At 59.1% G+C, this 27,753-nt stretch overlaps 1 protein-coding gene across 6 annotated transcripts in view; it reads left to right on the top strand.

Annotated features, from left to right (window-relative positions):
• PDE2A (phosphodiesterase 2A) overlaps nt 1–25,410 on the top strand; it is a 90,273-nt gene extending 64,863 nt beyond the window's left edge. For all 6 annotated transcript variants that reach the window (XM_070625932.1, XM_070625930.1, XM_070625935.1 and 3 more), the window contains 27 exons: nt 5,317–5,426; nt 6,255–6,310; nt 11,690–11,749; nt 12,342–12,495; nt 12,715–12,767; nt 12,967–13,041; nt 13,142–13,183; nt 13,719–13,787; nt 14,048–14,178; nt 16,111–16,222; nt 16,686–16,725; nt 16,867–16,930; nt 17,350–17,422; nt 17,562–17,739; nt 17,977–18,089; nt 18,768–18,845; nt 19,408–19,530; nt 20,026–20,096; nt 20,375–20,497; nt 20,830–20,917; nt 21,166–21,213; nt 22,257–22,331; nt 22,493–22,592; nt 22,860–22,972; nt 23,372–23,410; nt 23,552–23,658; nt 24,003–25,410. In XM_070625932.1, the coding sequence (XP_070482033.1) occupies nt 5,317–5,426; nt 6,255–6,310; nt 11,690–11,749; nt 12,342–12,495; nt 12,715–12,767; nt 12,967–13,041; nt 13,142–13,183; nt 13,719–13,787; nt 14,048–14,178; nt 16,111–16,222; nt 16,686–16,725; nt 16,867–16,930; nt 17,350–17,422; nt 17,562–17,739; nt 17,977–18,089; nt 18,768–18,845; nt 19,408–19,530; nt 20,026–20,096; nt 20,375–20,497; nt 20,830–20,917; nt 21,166–21,213; nt 22,257–22,331; nt 22,493–22,592; nt 22,860–22,972; nt 23,372–23,410; nt 23,552–23,658; nt 24,003–24,213 (2,506 nt within the window). In that variant the 3' untranslated portion in view covers nt 24,214–25,410. The remainder of the gene's footprint in view (nt 1–5,316; nt 5,427–6,254; nt 6,311–11,689; nt 11,750–12,341; nt 12,496–12,714; nt 12,768–12,966; nt 13,042–13,141; nt 13,184–13,718; nt 13,788–14,047; nt 14,179–16,110; nt 16,223–16,685; nt 16,726–16,866; nt 16,931–17,349; nt 17,423–17,561; nt 17,740–17,976; nt 18,090–18,767; nt 18,846–19,407; nt 19,531–20,025; nt 20,097–20,374; nt 20,498–20,829; nt 20,918–21,165; nt 21,214–22,256; nt 22,332–22,492; nt 22,593–22,859; nt 22,973–23,371; nt 23,411–23,551; nt 23,659–24,002) is intronic.
• Nucleotides 25,411–27,753: the final 2,343 nt, after the last annotated feature.

Consider the following 27,753-nt stretch of genomic DNA (forward strand, 5'->3'; position numbering starts at 1 on the left):
AAAAGCAATTAAAAGTGAATGTTCCAATGCAATTAGCCTAGAGTTCAGTGGAGATGGGGAGGCAAGTGCCTGCTGGGAGACAGGGCTCAGAAATCCAGGAGGCCAAGGAGGCGAGGCGGGTGAGGGGACAAGATGGGTAGGGCAGTGGGGGCGTCCCAGGGGACACAGAGATCAAGGTTCATTCAGGCCGGCAAGGACTGCGGGCGAAGGTCCAGGCCAGTCCTCTCTTCTGAAATCTGCGCTCTGTGCTCCCCACTCCCCCACATGTCTGGAGGCGAGCCCACCTCCACCCCTAGGACTGAGAGCTTGGTACAAGGAAGACAGGAGAGCACTGGAATGGGAGTCAGAGAGGCCTGGATTCTAGTCCGGCCCCATCCCTGCCTCGCTGTGTCCCCTTCCAAACCTGGTTTCTTATCTCTAGAATGGAGATAACAGTGGGCCTGTCTATTGGCCTAATGAGACAGCAGATGCCCCGGCTCAGCCTGGTGCCCAGCAGGCGGTGGGAGCCATGATTGCTGGTTGCCCTCCACCCACAAGTCCCAACACAGCTACTCACTGGGTGACATTGAGAAAGTTACTTCCCTTCTGGCCGTTATCTCTTTTCCTATAAAATGGGTGGGTTGGACATAGGGTCCCTCCAATGGTGACCTCTGTGGCTCTGGCCCCCTCAGGAGGCCGAGGCACCCTCCCCAGGCTGACGTGGAGCCTGAGGTTCTGGCAGTGCCCGAGGAGGGATGCTTCTCCGGGGAAACCCTGGAGGGCTGGCGGGGCTGACAAACAGCAGCAGGTGTGAAGTGGAGGCGGATCATAAAGACAGATAAGGGCCCAGGAGAAGGGGCAGAGGATGGACTCAGGGCGGGATGGGGGAGGCAGGGTGGAGAGGGGCCAAGGGGGTGTGATGAGGCCCACCAGCTCCCCAGCACCCCCGCCACTGCCGCCTACCACTCCACAGGCTCCCAAACGCCCAGATGCATCCCCCCAATGTGTTTTGGGGTTCCTGCCTCCTGTGCTGGCTTGTGCTCTCTCCTCTCTTGCAAAGTCCTTCCCTGCTGTCTCCATCTGGACCAGCCCACATTTCCCTTATCCCATGTGGCCCAGCCAGGGGCCCTCTAGGAGGCCTACTCCATAGCTCCCGGGAGTTAAGGAGGATCCAATTTTCAGAAAAAGTGTCTGGGCTGTGGTGGCCTCCCCAAGGGGTAGGTCCATCTACAAGAAGAACTCTGGGCTAGGAGTTGGGAAACCTGGGATCCAGGACAACATGGCTGCCATCACCGTCCCATGCATGCTCTCTGGGCCTCAGTCTAAGCTTCTGTGAGATGATAAGATTGGACACTGTGATGTCTGAGGGCTGGTCCAGCTCTGAACTCTCAGGGTGCAAGGGGCCTCGGGCTGGAGGGGAGAGAATCCTGGAGGGCTGCCTGAGCGAGGGGTTTCCTGGAAGGCTTCGCCTCCCTCTTGTTGGTGCCCCCCCTTGATTTCCCAGCCTATTTCAGTCCCCAGCCCCACCGCCTTCCTCTTCTTATTGTGTCTCCTGCCATCTTAAAGCCTCTGATTACCCACTGCTGAGTACAGCAAAATTTGGGGCTTTTCAGCTGCAACGGAGACACCGCCCACACCAGCCCCAGCTGGCTGTCTCCCTCTCCTACCGTTTGAGGGTCCCAGGGCCCAACCTTGAGAAACTTCTCCCTCAGATCTGACCTGGTCCCCTCTCACTGCAGAATCTGTCTGTCTGTCCCTCTGATTTGTCTTGAGGGACACAGGGAAGAGTCTGTTCCCATCTCTGGAGTCTCACATTCAGGGAGAGAGACAGGGAGAGGAGGATCCAGGTCCTGGCCTGAATCATAATTTGTCTCTAAGAGAAAGATGAATGATCAGAGGAGGCTGAGGCTCTGGGAGGGGTGGGGTGGGGCTCAGAGGGTCAGGGGCTCAGTAATGAGGATGGGGCCTCACCAAAGAAGGGGCTCAGACAGGTAGAAGGGGGACCTGGACACTCAGCTCTTTCCAGGCCATTGACTACACCAACAGAGAGCCTTTCCTTCTACTCTTTCCACTAAGCAAATAGCTGTTAAAGGGATGGAGCCGTCATAAAGTCCACGCCTGTTCCTCTCCCCGCTCTGCACCCATCTGTCTCTATTGTCACTGGGGCAAACCATGCCACCCAGGCACCCAGGCTGAGTCATTAGCCTTCCACCTGGACAGCTGGCCCCAGGGTGTGGAGTCCCCTCACCCCACACCATTGACTGGCAGGAGGTCAGGGGGGCAGGGAAGTCAGGAGGGGAGTGGAGGCAGGGCGGGGGCTCCCAGTTGAAGGGTGAGCCATGGTGGGTGTGGGCAGTAGACGAAGTCCCCATTCCATCCCTCCAGGGGTACAGCAGTTCTGGGATGGGTGCAGCAGAGGAAAAGAGCTCACTTGGGGGCGGAGTGAGATGGGCATGGCCTGGTGCGCCCCTGCCTGGGGCTGTGAGATGTGGCCGGGCCACAGGGGGAGCAGGTTGCAGGGCAAGGTGCCAAGATGCGGGGACTCCTGAGGGTTGAGGACCCTTGGAGGCTCCCAGGCTTGGTGGGAGATCTGGGCCCTATCGAGGCTGACCTGCACCAACCCAACCTCTCCTCTGCTGTCCAGGGGCCCCTAGATGATGGGGCCCTCGCTGAAGCCCGTCTGTGGTCTCAGATTCTCCCTCTCTGGTGAGAGTTTTACCCAGAAGCCAGTATGATCAGCCTGAAATCAAATCTGAGCTCTAGCTTCCCCTGCTCAGGTCCCTCCCGGGGCGCCCACTGCCCTCAGGACCAAGCCCAGCTCCCTGGGGCCGTGGCCCCTCTCCAGTCCTGCTCGCCACTGTCCAGCCACACCAACCTCCTGGCAGCTGGACCGCCCCACAGACACACATTCTTTCTCTCGTCTGAGGCTTGGCACATGCAGTTCCCTCTGCCTGCACATCCTTTCCTGTCTGTCCTGACAACCTCTGCATATCCTTTAGGACTCACTTCAGGCATCTCCTCCTCCAGGAAGCCTTCTCTGACCCCACTTCCATCCTGCACCTGGGTGGGCTGAGGCCCACTCTTCCTCGCTTTGTCAGAGCGCTCATCCCTGCACTCGAGTGTGGGTCTGTGTGTCAGTCTTCATCTCGGTCCTCAGGACCGAACCTGACCCGGAAGGTCCCCGAATAAATACTCTGTGGAATGTTCCCATAAGTATTTGAGAAAACTTGCTCTGGTTCTGGTATGGGGCTGGATTGAAGGGAGCTGACAGGAGGCAGGAGGCTGGGGAGAGCCTGCTGCGGGTTCGGGGGAGAGGTGTCTGAGCTGGGTAGTGGCAGTGGCTTGGAGTGGAGAGCAGGGGACAGTGTGAGAGATGCATGGGAGGTGACTTACCCATCAGATGGGGAGGTGAGGAAGAGGGAAGCAGCTAGGACAGTTGGTGGACAAGCCACAGGGACCCGGTGGATGTTGTGCCACTCTGCAGTAGTGATGGAGAGGATAGGGGCTGGGTGCCTTTGGCAACCTCAGGGACACCCAGAGCGGGCCTCCAGGAGGCCTTTGGTTATCTGGGGTCTGGAGCTCATGAGAGTGGACACTGGTGAGTCATGAGGCCACGAGCACAGAGGCGAGAGTTTTGTGCAGAAGAGAAGAAAGGCTGAGAGCAGATTCCTTCATCAGGGTCCTGGGGGAAGGAGGCAGAGAGGCAAAGGCAGCCGTGGTCCATGGGTGGAAGAGGGGATTCAAGAAGGACCAGGGGGATGAAGCTGCAACTCTTGCAGACCAGCAGTGCAGGGACCAGCGCCACCTTGTGGCTGCCGGATAACCAGCTTGTCCAAGGCCAAGTAGCTGGGTGGGGTCCACAAGAGGGAGTTTGGCTGAGGGTCACCAAGGTGGGCCTCCTGCCTCCGTGAAGCCCAGCCTTTATCAATTTAGTCATCAGGAAACATGGCTACCGTTGCCCTCCTGCCACCCTGGATCCCTCTTTCTTCCTGCAGGGGTTGGAGACAGCTCAGAACTGGAGCCCAGCACTCCAGGAGCCCACAGGTCCAGGGTGTGAGGGCTGGAAGCAGGCAGATACCACTGGTTCCTGCAGATTCTGAACCAAGGGGCCAGGAGCGAAATGGGTCTGGTTCAGAATGCTGTGTGACCTTGACTGAGATGCTCAAGCTCCTTGGCCCTCCATTTCTCTGGCGGCTGTGACCTCCTAAGCTGGAGACTTTCAGACCACTTCGTCTCTTTCCTCATCTGACCTTCGCTGGGCCCCCCTTAGTGATCCCACATGCACATGCTGAGTCCCAGCCCCCCAAGCTTCTCTTCTCTCCGGGCCAGACAGTTCCTACAAACATAATTAAGTGGAGGCAGCATGAGGGATGAGGAACCCAGGACAATTAATCATCAGGGAGTGACATTTGGTGAAAAATCAGGCGCTTAATTAAGCAGGGAGAGCCAGAGGCCAGGGAAAGGGCGGTATGTGTGTGAAGGCAGAGAGGAACTGGCCTGCCCTGCCTCAGTTCCCCCCTCCTCTCCCCTCCTCACACCTACGCCCTTTGCCTCCTCTTGGATGGCTCACACCCCATCAGGTCTTCAGGAAGGTTCTACCACACTGGTTAGGAGTGTGGGCTCTGGTGCCAGCTGCCTGGGTTCAAATCCTGGCTCTACCACTAATCAGCCATGGGACGCTGGGCAGGTTACTCAACCTCTCGGCGCCTTAGTTCCTCCCCCTGAAAACGGAGATGATGATCCTATTTAATTCATAGGATTGTTGGGAATTCTGAGTTCATCCATGTAAGTTGCCTACCCTGTGCAGGGCACCTCGGAGATGTCCCTTAAACGGCAGTTATGATGTTTGTCTCAGGAGGCCCCTCCTGTGCTTAGCAGTTGCTAAGTTGCTCTAGTTGCGAAAGTTGCTCTAGAGTGGTTTTCTGAGGATGGTGATGGTTAGGCTTCCATTCTCCTCCACCCACAACTCCCTGGGAGGCTCAGAGAGGTTAGGTCACTTGCCCAAGGTCAAGTGGCAGCCTCCGCAGGATTTACCAAGGCCGCCTGGCCTGGAGCACTTGCTTTACTTGCTCTTTGGTATTTGTGCTGGGCCCCGAGGTGTCCTTCCCATAGCGACCAGCAGGGGCGGCAGAGGCCAGGCGGTGGCTGCCTGCCCCTCTACATGGGGGATCAGGGTCCCCGCCTCTTCTATCTTGCCCTCTTCAAGCCCACCCTGCAGCAGGTCAGCTTGTCCAGATCCTCACAGATGTGCAGGTCCAGCCTGCTGTGTGTTCCCAGGCTGGGGCCTGCTCTGCTTTGACCCAGGGGCTGAGAGGTGCAATCATGTTCTCTTTTCAGAGAGGCTGTGATCTCCCGGAAGCGGCTGAGCTGCAATGGACTCGGACCCTCGGACCACCCGGGGAAACCCTTGGCCAGGCTGGTGGCTCCACTGGCCCCTGACACCCAAGGTAAGGGCTGGGAGCCAGACAGGGGCAGGGGAGGACCGTGGCCCTTGCTCCCCAGATCACCTCTGTCTCCTACCCCGTCTTCATCTCTCTGTCACCTTCTTTCTCTTGCTCTGTGTCTCTAGCAATCTCTCTGTCTAATTCTCTTTCTATTGTGCAACTAACCCCTCTGAGCCTTGATTTCTATGTCTGTAAAATGGGGACAACAGAACCTACGTTGAGGGGGTATTGCGAGGAGGAGCAAATGAGCTAACGCATGTTGAGGGCCTGGCACACACTAGGGCTCGGTGGCCAATGGCCGCAGTGGTGACGTGCTTGTGCCGGTTGCTAGGCGGGCTCTAGTTGTTGCTATGCTCTGTCTGTCACTGTCTCTGTTTTTCTTTCTCTTCCTGTCCATGCCCCCTGTCCGCCATGTCTCTCTGCCTCATGTCTCAGTCTCTCTAGGTCTCTGTCCTCTGTCTCGATGTGGAAAGTGCACAAGACTGGGAGTCAGGAGACCTGACTTGCTGTGTGATCTTGGGCAAGTCACTTCCCCTTTCTGGACCTTAGTTTCCCAATCTGTAAAATAACGGTGCTCAGCCTTACCTGCCTCCCTCCCTCTCAGGGTTGCTGGGAGGATCACAAGAAAGCTGTCAAGTGAGGGGCTTTCCCTCTATGCAGGGGTCGTTGCTGTGGTAGGACCCCTCTCTTGGTCTCTCTGGGTCTCTGGGTCTCTGTGTCTCTGTCCCGGCCTCTCTCTGTCTGTGTCTTGTCTCCCTCGCTGGGTCCCGGCTCAGTATGTCTCAGCCTCACTGGCCCCGCAGGACCACCTCATTGCCCTCTCCCCCTCAGTGCTGGTCATACCGCTCGTGGACAAGGAGGCCGGGGCTGTGGCAGCTGTCATCTTGGTAAGAGCTGTTGTGGGTGGGATGAGGGGAGAGGAGAGAGGGGAAGGAGCTATGGGTGGAGGCTGTCTAGGGGGTGTGTGTGTGTGTGTGTGTGTGTGTGTGTGCATGTATGTGTGCAGCAAGCTGGGCTGGAATTGGGGGAAATGAGGGTCTGGGAGGAGTCCCACACCCCAGCCCTCTGCCCCACCTTGAACGGGCAGGGCTAAATCACTGGCCCAGTCAGCAACTTTCAGAGGGACGTACAAGCCCTGTTTGCACTCTCAGCCCCTGGAGAGCCCTTGGCACAGCTTTGACCTTGCTTCCTCTTTAGCATCCTCCAGATGGGATGGGGACAGTGTCCCCCGAGAGGGCATGAACGCAGTGAGGTTGGAAGGGCCTGAGAGACACAGAGGAGGGATGGGTTGACATGACACTGACAAATAGAGACTTTGTGGGAAAGCTGGTCAGAGATCGGGGTGGCTGGAGCTGGGGGGCTTGGGGAGAGGAGACCCACCGGGAACCGCTGCCTGGGGAGGCCTCCAGCCCCAGCCAGGCCCACGGCTGAGACTGGGGCAGACGCCAGGTAACAGGGCGGGCTTCCTGGAGCAGGTCGTGGAGGGGAAGGGGGATGCGCTGCCTGGGGGCTTCGGGCGGGAGCCCCGGCGGCGGCTCCCCTGCCCTCTGCTGTCCCCTCGCGGAGCTCGCCGGTTTCGGCTCCACCGGCGGGGCTGGCTGAGCCCTGCGGGGCGGCTTCTGCCGCTCTTCCAGGCTCCTCTCCGGATGGAGGTGGGCCTTCAAAACCTCTGTCCCGTCCTAGGAACCGAAGGGTTAGCGCCCCCAAATCGCCATTATTGGGGGTCTGCTTCTGCCGAGGCGGCCACCACCTAATAAGGGGCAGACCTGGGGGCACGGACAGATCAATGAGCCTCTCGGCGCTCCTGGGGGCTCCTCCCGAGCTCATTAAAACGGAATTAAAGGTTTCCGAAGCGCTGACCTTTTCAGAGCTGCGGGCGGGGGAGGCAGTAGGCGTGGGGGGCGGCCGCGGGGAGAGGAGAGGAAGGAAGGGATCTTTGGCTTGGTCTCCGCGGCGCCCCATCTGCCTGACTGAGGGAGACGCGGCCGCCTTGGTTTCTCCGGCAAGCTGCTCCCCCACCCCCCAGCTTCTGTTCCCGCAGGGAACGGATCTGCTGTTGGCACGGAGTTCTCGGCGCCGCTTCCCTCCCTTCTTTGGTCCCAATCTGTGCCAGAGCTGGTCGCTTCGAAGAGGACCAGGGCTAGGGGCTATGTGCACAGCTGGGGGTGGGAAGTGGTGGCTCAGTGGCCCACCTCTGTTGAGGGAGAAGAGTGTGGGGGTGCCGGGTTCCCAAGAAGACTTCGTGTTGGGGCTGTGAGGGCTGGGTCAGAAGAGAAGCAACCACTGCAAGGGGAAGACTTTGCAAAGTTGTCCCTCTTGTGGGCAGGAGGATGGTTGCCATGACCACTCTTCACCTTGGCTCAGGTTGGCTCAGAAGTCCAACCTTCTCCTGCGGGGAGAAAGCCTGTGTGTATGTGTGTGGCATGTACCGGGGAGGAGGATGGGGTCAGATCTCTTAAATTTAATTCACCCTAGCAAAACCCTGCTTGGCGCTCTGCTCCAGGCTGGGTGCTGGGGCAGAGAGAAGAGTCAGACCCACTTCTGCCTTCTAGAAGCTGTCCGTCTAGGGGAAGGCAGGGATGCCCTCAGACCACCACTGGCCAAATGAAAGAAATGTGGCCAGCAGGTGCTGTGGTGGCAGAGGCTGGAGCAGCAAGGGGTGCCGCACAGTGGAGACAGCATTTGAGTGGGACTTCTGGGTGTGGGCAGGAGGGCAGCAGGCAGAGAAGAAGGGAAAGGATATTCTAGACAGAGGGAACAGCACGAACAAAGGCAGGGTGGGGAGAACGGTGGAGGAGTGTTGGGGGAGGGGTGTGATCCTGGAGAGGCTGAGTGTGGGTGGTACATGCTGTTGAGCAAGATGCCACCTGGGGCTTTGGCTGCCAGGAGCAATTCCGGACACCCATCCCCTCACCTCCTCAAATACCCTGGGCAGGGAAGAGCTCTTGAAAGGTATTTGGATTATTCACGGTCTGCCTCTCCTCCAAGCCTGTGCCTTCCTGCTCAAGCAGAAACGCACTTTTCTAGTGGACTCCTCTCCCCAGGGCAGACACAGCTCACAGGTCAGGACTGTGACTCCCGGGGCCACAGGCTCTCACATCCCCTGAGAGGCAGCACAGCAGCACTGGACCTGCCAGCTGCTACCAGATCCTGAGGGCAGGGGGTGCAGAGGGTCAAGGGGGAGGCACAGGGCAGATCTTTTGGGAGGGCTGACTCAGCAGCTCCTTCCTCAACGAGCCCCATTCCCCTCTGAGTCTGCTCTTGGTCCTCATCCATGCCTCCATCCATCCCTCCATCCATCCCTCCATCCATCCCTCCATCCCTCCTTCCATCCATCCCTCCATCCATCCATCCACCCATCCATCAACTGAAGACATATTTCTTGAGCACTGCCAGGGCCTGCGTGCTAGGGGCTGCAAACATAGCAGTGACCGAGACAGACCAGACAGGCTGTGCTGTCACGGACCATACAGTCCGGGGAGGGGTGGGGGACAGACATTAAACAAATCAGCACAATAAGGATCGAATTGCAAATGATGGTAAAGTGCTAGCAGGGAAACCAGGGAGCCCTGCAAGGAATCCTGGGGCCTGATGGAGACCCCCGTCAGTGGAGGGCTCTGTGAGGAACGTGCCGTCCAGGTGCAGAGCTGCCTGGCTGAGCTCTGGGCCCTGCAGCTTGTTGCTCAGGGAGCCTTGATTGCAGATTCTTTGTGTGGAAAGAGTCTTTGGCTCTGTTCTTCAGTTCTGGGATAATAAGTCCCTTTGAGGAGTGGGCCCTTGGGCTCTGGCATTTGATGCATGATTTGTGCCCACTCTTCCCCCAGCTGTGCCACCCACACCAGCTCCTTCCACAGGGATGGGGTGTTCGTGCGATTAGCCATGTTGAACTTGGGGAGGGTGAGGGGTGTGGGGGCTGTGCTGGGCTTCCAACCCTTTCTACAGCCCCAGTGCCCACTGTCAGGTGTCCCCACTGGGTCCCAGATATGCCTCCAGATAAGTAAGAGTAGGTGCAAGTGTGTCTTCCTGTTGGTGAGCCAAAAGGCATGTGTGAGTGCCAGTGATTGTGTGTTTGCATATGGGGGGCCAGAAGTGTGTGATGGCTTTTGGGTATATGAACTCAAGAGTCCTGTGTACAGGCAGGAATGTGCATGTGTGGATGGTGTAGACACTGAGTCTGGGTGTCTGGATGTCTGTGAATCTGTGACTGCACTCTGTGTGTGTGTGTGTGCACACATGTGTGTGCATGCCTGCGTATCTCCATGGGAGAGTGAGTGTGAGTATGAGAGTATGAGTGTATGCGGGGGGTGCTGAGGGTCTTCATGAGAGTGTGTATGTGTGTTTGTGCACATGCTGGGTGGAGATGGGCTGAGGCAGCTCAGGAGTGTGTGCTGGGATGGGGGGACATCCAGCGAGGAGAGGGACTCCACAACGCCCTCCTTCCCTCCAGCCTCTGAGGCTCTCATTCCGTCTCCCAGCTCTGTACTGGGGCCAGGCTGTTTTGCCAGCCCAGGAACTGGTTGCCCCCATAGCCCTAGAGGGGTCCCAACCCTCTCTTTTCCTGAGAGATGGGTCCAGCTGGAAGGAACAGGAAGGATGTCCTCCCGCATCTACTAACAGTAAAATACCAACATGTTTATGTAAGCTGCATGCAAATAAGCCATGCCCCCAGCCTCTTTCAACTCCCTGTCCTCTGGGAGCACAGACGGCCTCATCTAGAGCTTAACCTTCAATACTGTTCTTGGCCCAGGCCTCCTCCAGCTCTTCCTGCCTCCAGTCTTGCTCCCTCCAATTCACCCCACAGCCTGTAGACCATGGTCTGCAGATGCTAAAGTCTGCCGCAGACCCCCAGTACAATCAAGCTCAAGTCCAATTCCTTAGCCTTGTGCTCAAGGCCCTTCTGCCCCGTGGCACCATGGACCCCACCCTGCCCAGTCCTCATCCTCCTGTGCCACCTACTACCCAGCACCACTAAGACAGCCTCCTGCCCGCAGTGGCCCCTTTCTTTAGGCTCTGCTTGTCCTCCTCACGTTTCAGACCAAGTTCTGGAAGCCTCCCAGATGCCCTGCCCCTCTGAGCTCCCACAGCCTTTAGGTTCCCACCCACCCACCCTCTCTTACTTTCTCAGGTATGAGGTTCTGCACCCCCAATTGCATCCCCCTTCCAATCCACCCTGCCAGACTGTGAGCTTCCTGCTGGTCTCCTCCTCTCCATCTGCTCCTGGCAGGGGACCTAGAGCAGAGGCAGGCAGGGCTGCTGAGAGGAGAGGGAGGATGAAGGAGGGGACCCAGTGCAGGCACTGTGGGGAGCCCCACAGGTGGTGAGCAGCTCTGCGTGGGCGCCGGAAGCTGGTGATGCAGGTGGGGAGCCTGCGGTGGGCCCCCACACTGCCACCCCTGCCTCTCTCTCTTTCATTTTCCTCACCAAACTCTCAAGCAGGGGTGGGGAAGGAACTTCACAGAGTATGAAAGATGGGCTGAGGTGGTCCCTGGTGGCTGACACAGGGAAGTTGAAAAGGGACAGGATGAAGCACTCAGCATGGGGTCGCGGGGTGGCAGTGAGAGTGGATCTGGAGAGGGGAAGGTATGGACAGAGAAGGGCAGGGAGTGAGCAGTGCTGTCCCAACTCTACCACTTCCTGCTGTGTGACCTTGGGCAAGTCACTCAGCCTTTCTCGGCCTTGGTTCATCTGCTAAAGTGGAAGCTTGCCTTGTGGGGTGGAGAGAATCACATGTAAGGCAGAGCACTTTATCACTCCATTCATTCATTCACTCATTCATTCCTCCATCCTCCCAAGTTCTCTGGGTTCAGCAGATGCATCATAAATGTCAGGTCTCTTTCCGTACCCCAGACTGAGGGGCAGCTCAAACCCAAACTCAGAAAGGATGGAGCTGGGAGGTGGAGGCTGACACCATTGACTCCACAATCAGGGCCGGAAGGGCTCCGTGGGCTGGGAGATGGCGAGGGATCCGAGGTCACCCCCTTCCCTCCCTTCCTCCTGGATCGTGCTATTGATGGGACACGGACTGAAAAGGCAGAAATTGGAAAATTTCCACTTCCCTGGATTAGCCCTAGAAGGCTTCCTGGAGGAGGGGATTTTCCTGCAGCCATCTTCTTGGTCGTAAGGCTGGGCTTATCGTTGAGGCCCGTCCACAGACTGGAGTGTGTATGTGCTGGTGGGCACAGGCGTATGCCGGGCATGGGGAGAGCACTCTGACGGAGGCAACAGGCTAGGGGAAGTCACAGCTGACCCCTCCCACATCCCTCCAGGTACACTGTGGCCAGCTGAGTGACAGTGATGAGTGGAACCTGCAAGCCGTGGAGAAGCATGTGAGTAGGGGTAGGGCTGGGGTAGGATGGGGGCTGCTGAAGACGCTCATCACAATTGGTGGGAAGATGATCTGGCCAAGCACTTGGACAGACCCGGGTTCCAGTCCACCACCATTGGGCTGTGTAACCTTGAGCAAGTCACTTAATCTCTCTGAGCCTGTTTCACATCTGAAAATGAGGCTAAGGATAGCACTGACCTACTTAGGGTACTGGTGAGATAAGGCGAGTCAAAAACCTTGTCAATACTTAGGAAGGACTATCTACATAATGATATTGAGGCTCTTTCCTGAGGTTTTATGATTTTGTGACTTTAACAAGGACTCAGACTCCCTGTGGGTGCTGGTGACACAGAGAAACTGACCCTGTTCTTTCTTGGAAGAGTCTGGGGGCCAGGGGCAGAGACAAACCCTGTGCTTACTCGTTCCAGGGGCAGTGGGAGCCCACGGGAGGGTGGAGCCCTGAGGGATGAGTTGTTTGGGACGGGGCTGGGGGCGATGGGCACCGCAGGCAGAGGGAATGGCTTGAGCAAAGGCGAGGTCCCGCGGCAGCAAAGGTGGGGCGAGTGGCTCGCTGACCGCTCGGCCTGCCCCAGACCCTGGTGGCCCTGCGGAGGGTGCAGGCCCTGCAGCAGCGCGGGCCCAGCGCGGACCCCGAAGCCGTCCAGAAACCCCCCGCGGGGGCGGCAGGAGACCAGGAAGGCGGGATTTCGTACACGGACCAGGACCGGAAGATCCTGCAACTCTGCGGTGAGGACCCGCTTGGGGCGGGCCAGGACCTGGGATGTGGGCGGGGCCCCGGCGGGGTGGGCGGGGCCTGAGGGGTAGGGCGCGGCCGGGGGCGGAGCGGGGCGGGGCAGCAATTGGCAGGGCAGCCTATGGGCTGGGCGGGAGGTGGAGCCCGAGGTGGCCCACCCTTGCGGGGGGCGTCTATGGGCCCCCTCTCTGACCCGCGCCCCTCCATTGCAGGGGAACTCTACGACCTGGATGCCTCTTCCCTGCAGCTCAAAGTCCTCCAATACGTGAGTCCTTGTGCCCCCGCTGTGCTACTCCAGGGACCACCGTCCCCGTGAGCCCTCCATCTCAGTTCAATTGCAACATCCCACCTCTCCTCTCTCCTCCACCTGCCTGAGGAGCCTCAGAGAGCCCAGAGGGTTGGGAGGGGGTCGGGGGAAGGGCCCAGATCCGCGATCAGCCCTTCGCTGTGTCCCTCCTTCTCAGCTGCAGCAGGAGACCCGGGCATCCCGCTGCTGCCTCCTGCTGGTGTCCGAGGACAATCTCCAGCTTTCCTGTAAGGTGAGGGCCCAGGTCCACTGTGAGGCCGGGACAGGGACCCAGGTCTCCAAGGGGAAAAACCTTGCCCATCCTTTAACCGTGCCCCCAACTCTGCCGTCAGGTCATTGGAGATAAAGTGCTGGAGGAAGAGCTCAGCTTTCCGGTGAGTCCTGCCTCTGTCCCCTGTGTTGGAGTCTGCAGGCGCGGTTAAGGCCGGTTAGGCACTCCTGGGATCTGCCCAGAGGGACAGGGACCTGCCAGAATCTCTTGGAATCTGATGTAATTGTCTGGATCTTAGGATCTACTTAGAAATGGTATGAGAAATCACGACTTCTCATTATCAGAAGCCATTAGGACGAATCTCTTACAATCTACAGAAAGGCTTACTTGGGACCAGTTCACTTCTGTTGGAGTATTTCTGGATTTGACTCTCTTAGAATCTGTTGAGATCAGTGGGAACCTTGGAGTCTGTTTTTCTCTCCCCCAGTTAGAGATGACCCTAAAGTCCTCCATGGGGGATTCTGGTCAAGAGCAGACTCCCCCATCCCTACTCTGCTCCTCAGTGTTGACTCCATCCACCATTTGGACTGATTAAAGAGGTTGTGGACACTCCCAGGCTTCCGGGGCGAGGGGCGGGGTCTGAGATGGCCTGACCGTGGGGAGAGTGGGTCCTGACTCAGCCTCCCCTCACTCCCCAGTTGACGACAGGACGCCTGGGCCAGGTGGTGGAAGACAAGAAGTCTATCCAGCTGAAAGATCTCACCCCTGTAAGCCATGGCCTGGCTGGACCAGGGGAGGAGGCAAGGGGCGAGCCAAGGCCAGGGTCTCTGGGACAGGGCAGACTAGGCATGGGGGAGACAATACCTGGGGACTTTCTCAGTGTCGCCCCCCCGCCCCGTGCCATGTCATAGCGCCTCCCATCCTGCATGAGTCCCTTACACTGCCTGTTGCAGAGAGTGGGGGAGGGCTGGGGGAGGGACGCACACTCCTCCTTTTTTCCCTGCCCTGACTCGCCTCCCCTTTGCAGGAGGATGTGCAACAGCTGCAAAGCATGTTGGGCTGCGAGTTGCAGGCCATGCTCTGTGTCCCTGTCATCAGCCGGGCCACTGATCAGGTGGTGGCTTTGGCCTGCGCCTTCAACAAGCTCGAAGGAGACTTGTAAGTCTGGGTGGGGTGATGCAGATCAGGAGATGGAGCTGAGAGGCTGGCCGGGGCTCTCCTAGGGTAACAGATGGGAAGGGTACTAGGCATGGGGTACTTCTGCAGGAAGTGGAGACTGGAGATGTTGAGACTAGAGGGGGGTCAGAAGCCCAGGGATGGGGTCTGCAGGGGTGGGGCAGAGATCTGGGAGTCGAAGTTCTGAGTAGCAGGACCTGCCAGCACGGAGCACTGTAGACAGGTGGATGGGCCTAGGGAAATGAAGACAGGGAGAGGGCAGAACCCGCTGCAGCAGGGAGCATGTGGGATCCACGTCATTGGGAACTCCTGCGCATCCTAGTGATGGGAGCATTGATGCCATTCAGTAAACACACGTTGAGCATCTACTGTGTCCGGCCATGTGCTGGCCAGATGACCCTTAGAAGGCCCTTGGGGAGGGGAGTACAGAGTGAGTGGGGTGGTCAGCAGGGGCTGTGACTTATGGCTACTGGCTGTGAGACTGGTTCTGAGAGGGCCTTAGACCTGGAGAAAAAATAGTATCAGAAGGAAAACGAGATGGGACCTTGGGGACAGCCCTGAGGCCCAGAGCAGAGCAAGGACATCCCTGGGTCCCACATATTTGAGGGAGTGAGTGCTGAATGACTGTGTGAGCCAAGATGGGGCTCAGCTCACAGCAGTGACTGCAGAGGAGCTGCCTGGAAGCCAGAGAACAGGGATCCCAGAATCTGGGCATACGATGGGGCTGGTGGCCAGGGCAGAGGTAGAGTGCACTTAAGATGTTTAGCAAACACCTCCCAGTATCTCCCTGTAGAGGCTCTGCACTGGGCGTGGTTCCTGCCTTCAAGACCGGAGGTTTATTTTCAGGGCCTAGAGGGAGGAGGGTGGGAAAGGTATTCTAGGCAGAGCAAACAGTGTGGGGAAAAGCATGAAGGTGTGAAAGAGCCTGAGGTTCTCTCAGCATGATAAGGATCTTCCTGTGGCTGAAGCTAAGAGATGCCCATAGCTGAGAGGAGGGAGGTGGGTAAGACCAGGCTGGGGGCCCTCGAATGCCATGTAAGGAAGGTGGGCAGGCAGACACAGGGTGGCGGTGACTGGGATTAGACCCAAATCACTGGACAGCATGCTCGAGTAGGGGATATCCCAGCAGACGGGAGCACTGAGGCCAGCCAAAAACTGGGGAGGGGCCTAGGCAGGGAAATCAGGGGCCAGAGAGATAGTGAAGATCTCTGAGGCATGCTCCTCCCCCCACTCCATGACCCCCACCTGGAGTGGCTTACCCACGTCCCCAGCCCAGGTCCCTCCCACCCCCCAGCTTGGTCCAGCCAGCCCCACTAAACTCCCTGGTGACAAGTCATTTGGTGGCTGGAGTGATGACCTGAGCAGGATTTGGGGCTGTGCTTGTCAGAGGAGGGCTGGCTCCGAGAGTACCACGGGCGCTGCCCACTCACCTTAGGGCTTGCGGAGGCACCAAATCGCGGCCCACAGAGTCCAGGGAGAGTAGGACAGTGACAGGAGCTGGACAAGACAGGGCAGTGCCTGCACCCCCCCGCCCCCCCCCCCCCCGAGGCTGGAGGGGCCTTGGGGAGGAGCAGAACACCCTGGCAGGGGCAAGTCTCTAGTCTGAGGGAGGAGACCCAGCCTCAGTCTGGGTAAATCCGAAGTCTGAGGAGGGAGACATGGCTCTGGCTTCAGGGAAACAGTAGTCTGAGGGGGAAAACACCTTTTGGTCCGAGGAGGACTAGAGCCCTCCCCTGAGGGAGCCCCCAGTCTGAGGGGGCTGGTCCGAGCTGCCTGCGCAGGGAGCAGCCCCGGCAGAGGAGAGTGGGGTCAGCTGGTGGATCCGAGGGGGCTTCCTGGAGGAAGGGAAGTAAGGAGAAATGGGGAGAGGAGTCTGCCGTCCTCCCTCTCCAGTGGCCCCGCCCCTTCCCCCAGGTTCACGGACGAGGACGAGCATGTGATCCAGCACTGCTTCCACTACACCAGCACCGTGCTCACCAGCACCCTCGCCTTCCAGAAGGAGCAGAAGCTCAAGTGTGAGTGCCAGGTGAGTGATCTGCCTTGCACCTCTCTCAGGGACGGAGTCGCCCAGCTCTCAGCCCCAGAGAGCCATCTACAAGGGAAAAGCCCGTGTCTTTGTGGACGGAGCGTGGGGAGAGATTACCTAGGGCCCCGAGGACTCTCATCGGGGAGGTCAGTGGTTCCTCAGGACGGCGGCTGTAGGCACTGTATGCGATCGCCCTCTAGTGTTCAACTTGGGTACTGCAGCAACATCTGGGCGGCGAGAGCCACAGGTGGGTATGCATATGGAACAAGATTCCTGTGCATCTTAACTGGGGCTGTTCCTCCCACTCCTTCACGGAGTAGCCAAATGATATAATTCGACTCTGCCAGTCTCCAGGCTGTCAGAGAGCCCTTGGGGAGGAATGAGAAGACCCTGGGGCTGTTGGAGGCAGGGAGTGGAGCCCCTGTCACCTGAGCCCCTGTGATCTCCATTTTCTGCATTCCAGGCTCTTCTCCAAGTGGCAAAGAACCTCTTCACTCACCTGGGTGAGTGCACTGTCCCCCTCCCTGCCTGGGGGTGGGAGTGGGCACTGGGATTTGGCGGGGGAGGAGTGGGGGGTTTGGCCTGGGCACTCCAGCCTGGTCTCACCACTGGCCCCCACGCTTCTCCCCCCACCCTCCCTGCAGATGACGTTTCTGTCCTGCTCCAGGAGATCATCACCGAGGCCAGAAACCTCAGCAATGCTGAGATGTGAGTGAATCTACCCCGGGGGGGGGGGGGGCTCTGTCCTCATCCCCTCCTTTCCTCCCTCTTTTTTCCTCTCTACTGCCTTCTTGTGGGACCCTGTCGCGTTTGGTGTGACCCTTTATTCCATGCCTGTGTCCCTCGCTAGACTGTAACGTCGAATGTCAGCAGGGGTGGGGCCCGCTTTGCTGGCCATGGGTCCTCAGCTCCTAACAGTGCCTGGCACATAGTAAGTGCTACCAAAAAAAAAAAAAAAATCATTGGGATGAACTAATGTCTGGAGTCACCAGCCCTGAGGAGAGTCTCTCACCACGGATCACTCCTTCCAGGCCTCAGAAATCCAGGCTTTGCCCAAAGTCGTGAGAAGTGGGGGGTAGTCGGAGAGGGGGGCCCGGGCCCTGTGGACCAAGGCCATTTCCCCACAGCTGCTCCGTGTTCCTGCTGGATCAGAATGAACTGGTGGCCAAGGTGTTCGATGGGGGCGTGGTGGAGGACGAGGTGAGGCAGGGCCACTCTGAGGGAGCGTGTGGCCTGGTCTTGGGGGCCCGCAGGGGGCTTGGGGAGTAGGCCAGACAGTCGCTGGTGGGCTCTGTGGCCGGCCACTAACTTCCTCCCTACTCCATCCCTTCCTCTGCAGAGCTATGAGATCCGCATCCCGGCCGACCAGGGCATCGCAGGCCACGTGGCAACCACGGGCCAGATCCTGAACATCCCGGACGCGTACGCGCACCCGCTTTTCTACCGTGGCGTAGACGACAGCACCGGCTTCCGTACGCGCAACATCCTCTGCTTCCCCATCAAGAACGAGAACCAGGGTGAGGGCTCCCAGCGGCTCCGGGAGGAGGGGCGGGCGGGGCCAGGCCGGGGCGGGGCCCAGGAGGGATGGGGCGGAGCCGAGTGGAGGGTCGGCTCCCGTTCCACACCGCCCTAGCGTCCCCGACCAGAACGGTCGGGGTTTCCCAGGCATGGGACGTCCTTTGAGGACACCGTGGGAGGGCCGATCCCCGCCGGACACATCCACCGGCCGGTCCTAGCCCCTCTCCGACCCCCAGAGGTCATCGGTGTGGCCGAGCTGGTGAACAAGATCAACGGACCATGGTTCAGCAAGTTCGACGAGGACCTGGCGACAGCCTTCTCCATTTACTGCGGCATCAGCATCGCCCATGTGAGCGGGGACAGGGGCGGGGCAGTGCAAGACCCTCTGTTCTTCTCTCCGCTGTGGCTCTCCTTGCTCTGTCCAGATGGGTCGGTGCCCCGGCCTGGAACTCTTAGCCCTGCAGCTGGGTTGCTGTGCAAACTTCAGTACCCCCTGGTCACCTCTAGCCTCAGTTTCCCATCTGAAAATTCGGATGCTATTTCCTGTCCTGTCCAGTTAGCCTCCCAGGACCACGTGGAAACCCAGTTGTCATTTTTTACCCCGTCTCTGGAAGCGACCTCAACCCAAGCCCCTGCTCAGCTTCTTTTTGGGAAGTGTTGGGTCTCATTGTCTGGAGCTGGCAGCTCTGCTGGGGAATCCAACCCCTAGGTCCCCGATGCTTTCCCTCCTCCTTGCTTCTCTTTCTCTGCCAGTGGGCCTCCGGCTCCATTGCTGAAGACTGGGGCAGGCTCAGGAGGGGGTGCAAAGTGCCAGATCAGATGCTGAGGCCCTGGGAGGGGGATTAAGGCGAGGTCTGGATGCAAGTTGGAGGGGGCTCCTTGCTCTGAGCTGGAGCTCAAAGGCTCCCACTGGGGCCAGCATGGGACAGCAAGGGGGGTTCTCTCTGATCCCTTTGTCCCAGCCCTGGGCATGCTGAGATTTCACAGCCAGCCTGCTTGAGCCCCGTCGTCCCCTCTCTCCCCCCAGTCCCTCCTGTACAAGAAAGTGAATGAGGCCCAGTATCGCAGCCACCTGGCCAACGAGATGATGATGTACCACATGAAGGTGAGGAGCTGCCGTGCTCCTTCGCAGGGTCCCAGGGTCCCCGCAGCCCACCTGTTCCTTCCCCGCCTCCTTCAATCCTCAAATGCCAGGACCAGCCCCGTGCCAGAAAAGCCGTCCTGGGCTTTAGACTGTGGTGATCATTGTTGGTTTGAGTATTACCTCTTACCTGTGTCCACATCAAAGGGTCCCAGACTTTGTGGACAGGGTCAGAGCTGTAGTAGGAAGGATTAAGGCAAGACTCTGGGATGGTCCCCCCAAAAGAAGGGATCCTTGAGTCAGTGAAAGGCTGCCGTGGTTTGGGGGTGTCACGAAGGGGTGTTCTCTGTCTTTGCCGAGGATAGGCTGTTACAAATGAGGGTGGTCACAGGCAAGGAGGGACAGTAGGTGGGCTGCAGGCCTGGGAGGGGAGAGTGGTGATCTCCTGCCCAGTGACGGTCCATGGAGTGGATGGCCCGGCTGATGGCATTCTGGGTGGGGTCCCCGCTCCCCGTGGTGGGAATTGGACGGAGAGGACCCTGGATGGCGTGGAGTCATCTCTAATGCCCTGGCTGGTCCCCTCTAGGTCTCTGATGATGAATACACCAAACTTCTCCATGACGGGATCCAGCCCGTGGCCGCCATTGACTCCAACTTTTCCAGTTTTACCTACACCCCTCGCTCTCTGCCCGAGGATGACACCTCCATGGTGAGCTGAGCACCCACCCCCCCCCCCAACCACTTGACTGCAGAAGTGGGGTGTGCAGCTGGAGATTTAAGTTGGATGTGCGCAGGAACTCCCTGGCAGGACAGAGTCATCCAGAAAGGCTGTAGAGTCCCCCTCAGAGATGAAGTGGGCGTGTGGTCTGCCAGCCTTGCCCACAGGGCCTGCCCAGGGCTGGGGGCTGGACTGGATGATCCCCGAGCGCTACTCCGACCCTTACGATGCTCAGGGCTTGTGGCCTCAGGGTTGCCACCTCCCTCCCTGTTTTTCTTAGGTTTTCTTTGAGCTTGGTTCCAAGAGTTCTTACATCTCTTGCTTCTAAAAGTTCATGGTTCTGAGAATTCGTGCCTCTAGTGTTTTATGGTTCTCTAGTTTAGATCTAAAGTTTTAAGACTGCAAAATTTTGGAGGCTTCAAGAAGGGGTAACGCAGGGGCCCCATCTTGAAACTGACAATCCCTCCTCCCTCCTGCCCTCTCCAGGCCATCCTGAGCATGTTGCAGGACATGAATTTCATCAACAACTACAAAATCGACTGCCCCACGCTGGCCCGGTGTGTGACCCCAGCCCCCCTTGAGCACAGGCAGCCCTGGTCCCTGCCTCCTTCTTTCTGCTACTCTCACACCCAGCATCCCCAGCATTCTGGGAAGGGGTCTCTGAGGATGACCCGGGAAGGCGCAGTCTTATGGGGATGGGGAGGATGTGAGTGAGAGGCAATTCCCAGACACTGGGACCAGGAGGAAAGGGAAGGAACAGGGTGGGACAGAGCCTGGAGGACTTCCTGGAGGAGGAGAGCCTGAGGCCCCTCTGCTGCCCTACCCCCTCCCCTAGGTTCTGTCTGATGGTGAAGAAGGGCTACCGGGACCCCCCCTACCACAACTGGATGCACGCCTTCTCTGTCTCCCACTTCTGCTACCTGCTCTGCAAGAACCTGGAGCTCACCAACTACCTCGAGTGAGTGGCTGCATTCTGGCCCTGTGGCCACCGCTGGGGTGCCCTTCTCGGGGACGGGAAGCACCTCCTGCGTGGCAGGCTCTTTACCCATGCCGCCTCAAGGGACCCTCTTAGTGGCCTGGTGGGAAAGGTTCATAGCCCCATTTTCTGGGCAGGACTTGCTCACCATTGCATTCCCAGGGAGTGAAGGGCCTGCCAAAGCCCACACTGGGCTTCTTTCCAGGAAGGGGACCGTGGTGTCCCGAGCTCCTCGACACCTCCTCCAGCCATCCCTCCTCTGGAGGCTGGGGAGGGAGCTATGGTTGACCCTCTCCTCTCCGTCTCCCACCCAGGGACATCGAGATCTTTGCCTTGTTTATTTCCTGCATGTGTCACGACCTGGACCACAGAGGCACAAACAACTCCTTCCAGGTGGCCTCGGTGAGACCCTGCCCTCCTCACAGTGGGCCCCCCCCCAGGTGTCTCGGGGGGTCTCACCCCTCCAGCCTGAGGAGAGGTGGGAGCTGGTGAGACCAGGAGCCAGTTTCGAGCTAGGAGGCTCTCCCAGGCCTTGCGCTGGGCTCGAGATGGGGGAGCGGTGAGGGCTGGGGGCAAGCAGGGGACGCTTGGCCTAATGTGGGCACTTGCATCTATGTGAGGAGTGATAGAGTTTTCCTGGGCTTTTCCAGAAATCTGTGCTGGCCGCGCTCTACAGCTCCGAGGGCTCTGTCATGGAGGTACCACCATTCTGCCCAATATCCCATTCCTGTCATCCCCTGAAGGCCAGTGACTTGCAAAGTCAGACTGTGACCCAGCTCCTCCCGTTCCCAAACCCCGCCCTCCAGACAGGCTCTGAGAGCTGCAGCCCCCTCAGGGTGTGTCTGCCTCCTGTTCCTGGATGGGCCTGGAGGGGTGTGGGTGCACGTGCGGGTGCGCACGCGGGTGTGAGTCGGGCTGCAGGCTCTGCATAAGCTCGGGTTTGCAAAGGGAGGACTGTATTTAGCACATTTCTCTTTGCATGTCTGGGGGCACCCCAGCAACCCCTCCCCACCAAGCCTGGGGTAGGTTCCACTCCCACTGCACTCAGCTGTGCCTTAGGTTGTTTGGTTTGGGCCTGCCTGCCCCCAGATGGGGACTTGGGGGCTCCTTGGGGCAGGGACAAAATCTGAGACATGTCTGAGTTCCCAGCACTTGTCACAGGGCTTGGCACAGAATAGGAGCCAAACTTCCAAGCACATCTTGTTCCATGCTGCCCCCTGCAACACCTTTCCAGAGACCTCCCCTGCTTGTACACCCCCAGAGACGAGGGGCTCACTCCCTCCTGGGAGGCCTGGTGGCAGCCTTGCTTCTGCCCTCCCCGCCCTGGGCTAGCCACTCCTCCGACTGACAGCCCTTCAGCGTCAGGAGACAGGGGCCTTGCCCTCATCTCATCACTGCCTTTCCTTGTCAGCAAATGAATGTTGGCTGCATGAATTAGTGCCGAGGACTCCAAGGAGTCATTTCAGGATTGTTCCAGCTCGAGAGGCCCTCAGAGCATCCCTTGTCATGTCCCTCCATGTGACAGCTGAGGCATCTGAGCCTCACAGCCAGCAGGGACTTGCCAGGGGTCACACAGAGGGTTGAAACAGCCCAGAGAGGGACCTGGGACCCCTGACTCCCCGTTTCTGCCTGCTCTGCTCTGCTTGGGGCCTGGGGCTGGGCCAGGCCTGCTCCCTCTCTTGGGGTCTGTGGTGAGGGGAGCACCCTGCCCAGCTGGGCTCCATCGCTCTTCTCCCCCCAGAGGCATCACTTTGCTCAGGCCATCGCCATCCTCAACACGCATGGTTGCAACATCTTCGACCACTTCTCCCGGAAGGTGATGGGGCTGAGGGTTGGGGTGAGGGAGTGGGAGCCGGGAGCTGGCCCAAGAAGGGAGAAGGAGCCAAGGGGCAGAGGGTCCTCAGGATCTGGAGTTGGGTGCGGTGTCTGGTGGGAGGCCGTGACGTCTACCCCTCCCCACCTCCCGCCTGGGCCCAGGACTATCAGCGCATGCTGGACCTGATGCGGGACATCATCTTGGCCACGGACCTGGCTCACCACCTCCGCATCTTCAAGGACCTCCAGAAGATGGCTGAAGGTGTCTGCCTTTAGTCCTGGGCCTCGGGGTTGGGGAAGGACCAAGAGGGGATTTTGCCTGGAGAGCATCCCTAGGTTCAGACCCACCCCCTCCATCAACCCACCAGGCAGACCCAACACCAGCACTGTGGCTGCCATCCAGGGTGTGGAATTCTCTGGACCACTTAGGGGTGGGCCCTGGGTAGGGGTGGGCCCTGGGGCCTTGCCCTCGGAGAGGGGAAGCCAAGAAGCTAGGCCCCTCTCTTTGACCCCATCCTCTCCTCAACAGTGGGCTATGACCGAACCAACAAGCAGCACCACAGCCTCCTCCTCTGCCTCCTTATGACCTCCTGTGACCTCTCTGACCAGACCAAGGGCTGGAAGACCACGAGGAAGATCGCAGTAAGTGCCACTGCTCTCTGGGAAGGCGCAGGCTGCACACTCTGCCCAGCTCTCTGTGGCTCCCTGCAGCCTGAGCAGACTTTCTGTGCTGAGCTCAGCCTGGCTGTATTCTGGGGAGACAGAAGGCTAGACCACCTCAGGGTGACAAATGGGGAGGCTCAGAAAGGGGCATGGACTCAGCCGGGGTCACACAGCAAGTCAGTGGCTGGTGGAGGGTGGGCCAGAACCCAGCCACTCCTCCCCATCTGGGGCCACCACCCTGCCGGGCTGGCGATGGTGAGGACCGGCCCTGAGGTGAGGCTGAGGGATGCCTCAGTTTGCCCCCTTGGGATTGGGCTGTGAGAGGACTTGGGTGATGGATCCCATTGGCGGGATGTGACAAGGGTGTTGGCCTTTCAGGAGCTGATCTACAAAGAGTTCTTCTCCCAGGGAGACTTGGTATGTGGGGAGCAACCTCAGGGTGTCCTGGTTGGGGGAGGGCTCCTGGTCTGGGGGCGGGGGGCAGGGGGCTGCGTTAGCCTGACCCTGGTGCCTGATGGAGGAGGACGAGGGCCGGGCCTGATGACTCGATGCCCGCAGGAGAAGGCCATGGGCAACAGGCCAATGGAGATGATGGACCGTGAGAAAGCCTACATCCCCGAGCTGCAGATCAGCTTCATGGAGCACATCGCAATGCCCATCTACAAGTGAGTGAGCTCACGGGCCTGCTGGGGACCCTGCACAGAGACGGTGGGCTGGGACGGGGCTGGCTGTGGCCACCACAGCACTCAGGCGCTGGGCTTGGCCTGAACCAGCTCCATCTGATCGACCCCTGCCCCCCACTCGCCGCCTCTGGGCACAGCTGTCTCCTGCTTTGCCCCTCAATGGGCCCCTCACTTGGTCCACTATGAAAAGAGACTGTCGTGTTGGCCTTGAGCGTCCAGTCCTGTGCCTCACCCTCTCGTGGAAGTTCTACCTGGGGTACGGCCTTAATCTTTCTTGCTGCCCACAGTCTAACTTCTGACCTCCAACCCCGCCCCCATGCACCCAGGCTGCTGCAGGACCTGTTCCCCAAGGCAGCAGAGCTGTACGAGCGCGTGGCCTCTAACCGTGAGCACTGGACCAAGGTGTCCCACAAGTTCACCATCCGCGGCCTCCCCAGCAACAACTCGCTGGACTTCCTGGACGAGGAGTACGAGGTGCCTCAGCTGGATGGCACTCGGGGCCCCATCAATGGCTGCTGCAGCCTCGATGCTGAGTGAGCCCCTCCCGGGACCCTTCCCCACCCGGGCCTCCTCCCACAGCCCTCCGCTGGCCTGGCCAGATGCACTGGGACCAGAGCCACGGGCCCTGGTTTCTAGACCAGGACTTCCGGTGTGACCCTGGGCAAGGACTGACCTTCCCCGGCCTCGGCTTTCTCGTCTGTATAATGGAAACAAGACTTCAGCCTCATCAAGACTTTGTGATTTGTCCTCTGAGAGCACTGGGGTGACCAGTGAGCAGTGGGCCCTGCTCTGCACCTCTGACCACGCCTTGGCAGGTCCTCCCCTAGCCACTCCCTCTCTGAGGCAGCCCGGCTGGTTTTCCCTGGGCCCCATTCCTGCCCCACCAGGTCTGTGCCCTTTTCCCCTCTCCAGGATCCTTGTGCAAGGAGGTAGGTCATCGGAGAGAGCAGAGGGTGGGTCTCAGAAATAGTCGTTAGCTTTGCTGGAGAACTAGAAATAACCCCAGGGCCGCAGGGGCCCCGAGGACTGCTACTCTCCTTGTGGTGGGGATGGGGACCTGGGGAGATGCAGGGGCCCCATGAGGAGCTGCCAGAGGGGCCGCTCAGTGCTCTGGGGAGAGGGGGCTCAGGAAGAAATCAGGATGGGAATGATGAGCAGGAAGGATCCCTGGGCTGAGAGACAGGCTCAGGTGAGTCAGCACCACTTCCTCCTGGCTGGGTGACGTGGGCAAGTCCCTTCCCTATCTGGGTGAAACAGAAGGCTGAGGCAATCCGTTCTGTAAGACCCCTTTTAGATCAAAGTCCCCATAGCTCTGTGGAGTGGCAGGAGAGGCCGGGGAATGTCCCTGCCACCCTAGGGCAGAGAGCCGACCCTGAGTCCCTCAGTGGCCCCTGAGAGTACCCCTTAGCCCGAGCCCCTCCCCTGTTCCTGCAGCAAGAGAGGGTCCTGGCCTCAGCCCCGGCAGGGCTTCTCTCTTCAAGGCCATATCCACCCCTGCCCTGGGGCTTAGGAGACCCCATAGGGCCGGGCCTCTCGGGTCAGCCCCCCGTTGGCCTCTCCCTTCTCTGTTTTGTTCTGTACGTGTTGTGGGTGGGGGGAGGGGGGCCACCTGCCTTACCTATTCTGAGTTGCCTTTAGAGAGATGCGTTTTTCTAGGACTCTGTGCAACTGTTGTATATGGTCCTGTGGGCTGACCGCTTTGTACATGAGAATAAATCTATTTCTTTCTACCAACCATCCCCCATGGGGCACTTTGCAGACTTTGTGCATGGGATTGTGGGGGAGACAGAATTGGGGGTGGCAAATGCCCTTTGAATTCCTTGGCTACTGGAGCTCCCACCCCTAGTGCCTACCCTCTCTTCTGGGGGAGTCATGACCTGTTGGGGTACCCCCAGGCCAGATAGTGGAGGCTTGGGGGTGGGTTGTAGATGAGGAAGCCTGGGCATGGAGCAGTGAGAGCATGTTGGCTGACAGAGATTGTGGACTGGAAAGGGAGAACTGAGGGGTTGAAGCAATCAGGGAGGCTGCCTGGAGGAGGTGGCTTGGAGATCCTCCTAGGCCCTGTCTGCTGGCCTATAGGTCATGAGTGCCCACATAGCGAGGGCCTGGGCCTCTGAACCTCCTGCTGGCCTTAGGGATACCTGTTTGTGTCCCCATAAGTCCCAAATCGCAGTTTTTCTGAGTTCTGCCAAAAGGGTCCCCCTGAGTCTGACTCTACACCAGATGCAGCCCTGAGCTGTGTCTGTGGAGTCACTCCCCTGCTCTCCTGGCTGTGCGAGTGTTTGCCTCTGCACAGATAGAGAGGGGCTGTCTCCAGATTGGGGACAACGAGGAGGCTCTGACTGGCAAAGTCTCCAGACCCTGTCCCCTCGCTTACCTGTACCCCTCCCAGCTCCTCTCCCTGCTCGTCTCCTCCAGATCGGTAAAGGTTGGTGTGTTGCGGGCTGGGCACTGGGATCTCCTTTTCTAGGGGAGAGAAGAGGAGAGGGCTGGGAGGAGATGGACAGGGTCATCCTGCAACCACCCACAGTGCCCCCAGGGGGGCAGCCTTGCCTGTGGGACCAGGAAGCCTCTGTGCATCTCCCATCCCACAGCTTGTCATGGTTTGGAATGTGCTCCTCTGGGCAGATGGTCTCAGGGCCTCTAGCCTTCCCTTGGGGAGCTTGGCCATGGGGCAACCGGCAGGATCATAACCCTGAGAAGAACCACAGTGAGGTTGGAAGACAAGCAGGTGTGGTTTTTCCACCGGCAAAGGCAGCCAGGTGCTGCTGGTAGAAGGAACTGCTCGGACAAAGGCCCAGAGAAGGGGGGGGCCTGGCTCTCCGGGAATGGGTGGCGTGGGTGGGGAGATGAGGCCGGACCGCAGAGAGCCTTGCATGCCAGGCTGTGGAGTTGGGCTTTATTGGACGGGCAGTGGGGAGTCAGGGGACTTTTCAGTAGGGGAGGGGCTCAGACATGCGTGTTAGATCCTGCTGGAGAGCAGAGAGAGGACTGCAGGGGAGGGGGTGGGCAAAGATCATTCTAGGGCTGATGCTCTGTGCCCTGGGCCGGGTGAGGGGGGCAGGAATTCAAGACATGTTGGACTGGCAGAACTTGGTGAGCAGTTGGATGGGGGTGGGGGCAGAGGGAAGACTGGGGGTGGCCCAGAAGGTGGGGTCCATGTGGCCCCGTGAATAGCCCTGGGTGGCTGCTCAGCAGCACTCTCACCTGCAACCAGGTATTTGGTGCAGCCTCTGGCAGGACATGATCTCCCTGAGAAGATGGGTGGGGCAGTGTCTGGGGCTGCCAGGGGAGGATGGGCAGGAGGATGGATAGCAGGATGGATGGGAGGATCATGGGAGGATGGGCAGGAGGATGGATAGCAGGATGGATGGGAGGATCATGGGAGGATGGGCAGGAGGATGGATAGCAGGATGGATGGGAGGATCATGGGAGGATGGGCAGGAGGATGGATAGCAGGATGGATGGGAGGATCATGGGAGGATGGGCAGGAGGATGGATAGCAGGATGGATGGGAGGATCATGGGAGGATGGGCAGGAGGATGGATAGCAGGATGGATGGGAGTATCTTGGGAGGATGGGCAGGAGGATGGATAGCAGGATAGATGAGAGGATGGGTGGGAGGACGGGTGGGAGGCTGGATGGAAGGATCATGGGAGGATGGGCAGGAGGATGGATGGGGTGATGGGTGGGGAGAGGGCTGTGTCTCTGCACAGAGCCTGCAGACAGCCCTCACAGGTCAGAGAATGCAAGACTTGGCTCCATGGCTTCTTGTAGCTGCCCCGCCCTCCCAACTTAATGGTTTCATTTTACACAAAACCTCATAATGATCCTGTGGGGTAGCTACTATTACCTTATTCTGTAGCCAAGTAGTCTGAGGTTCAGAGAGGTTAAGTAATCGGCCAAGGTTGGGGTGTGAGCCCCGCTTGCCTGACTCCCCTCTAAGGACTCTTTCTCTGGGCTAGAGGAAGGAGACTCAGGAGGGAGGGTCTCTGTCTGTCTCCACAGGACTGTCGTGGGGGGTAGGGGTGGTGAGCAAGTGGGTTGGGGCCCCACAGAAGGATCTGGGATCAGCTC

The sequence above is a fragment of the Equus przewalskii genome, chromosome 6, assembly GCF_037783145.1.
Source record: "Equus przewalskii isolate Varuska chromosome 6, EquPr2, whole genome shotgun sequence".
Taxonomy (NCBI): domain Eukaryota; kingdom Metazoa; phylum Chordata; class Mammalia; order Perissodactyla; family Equidae; genus Equus; species Equus przewalskii.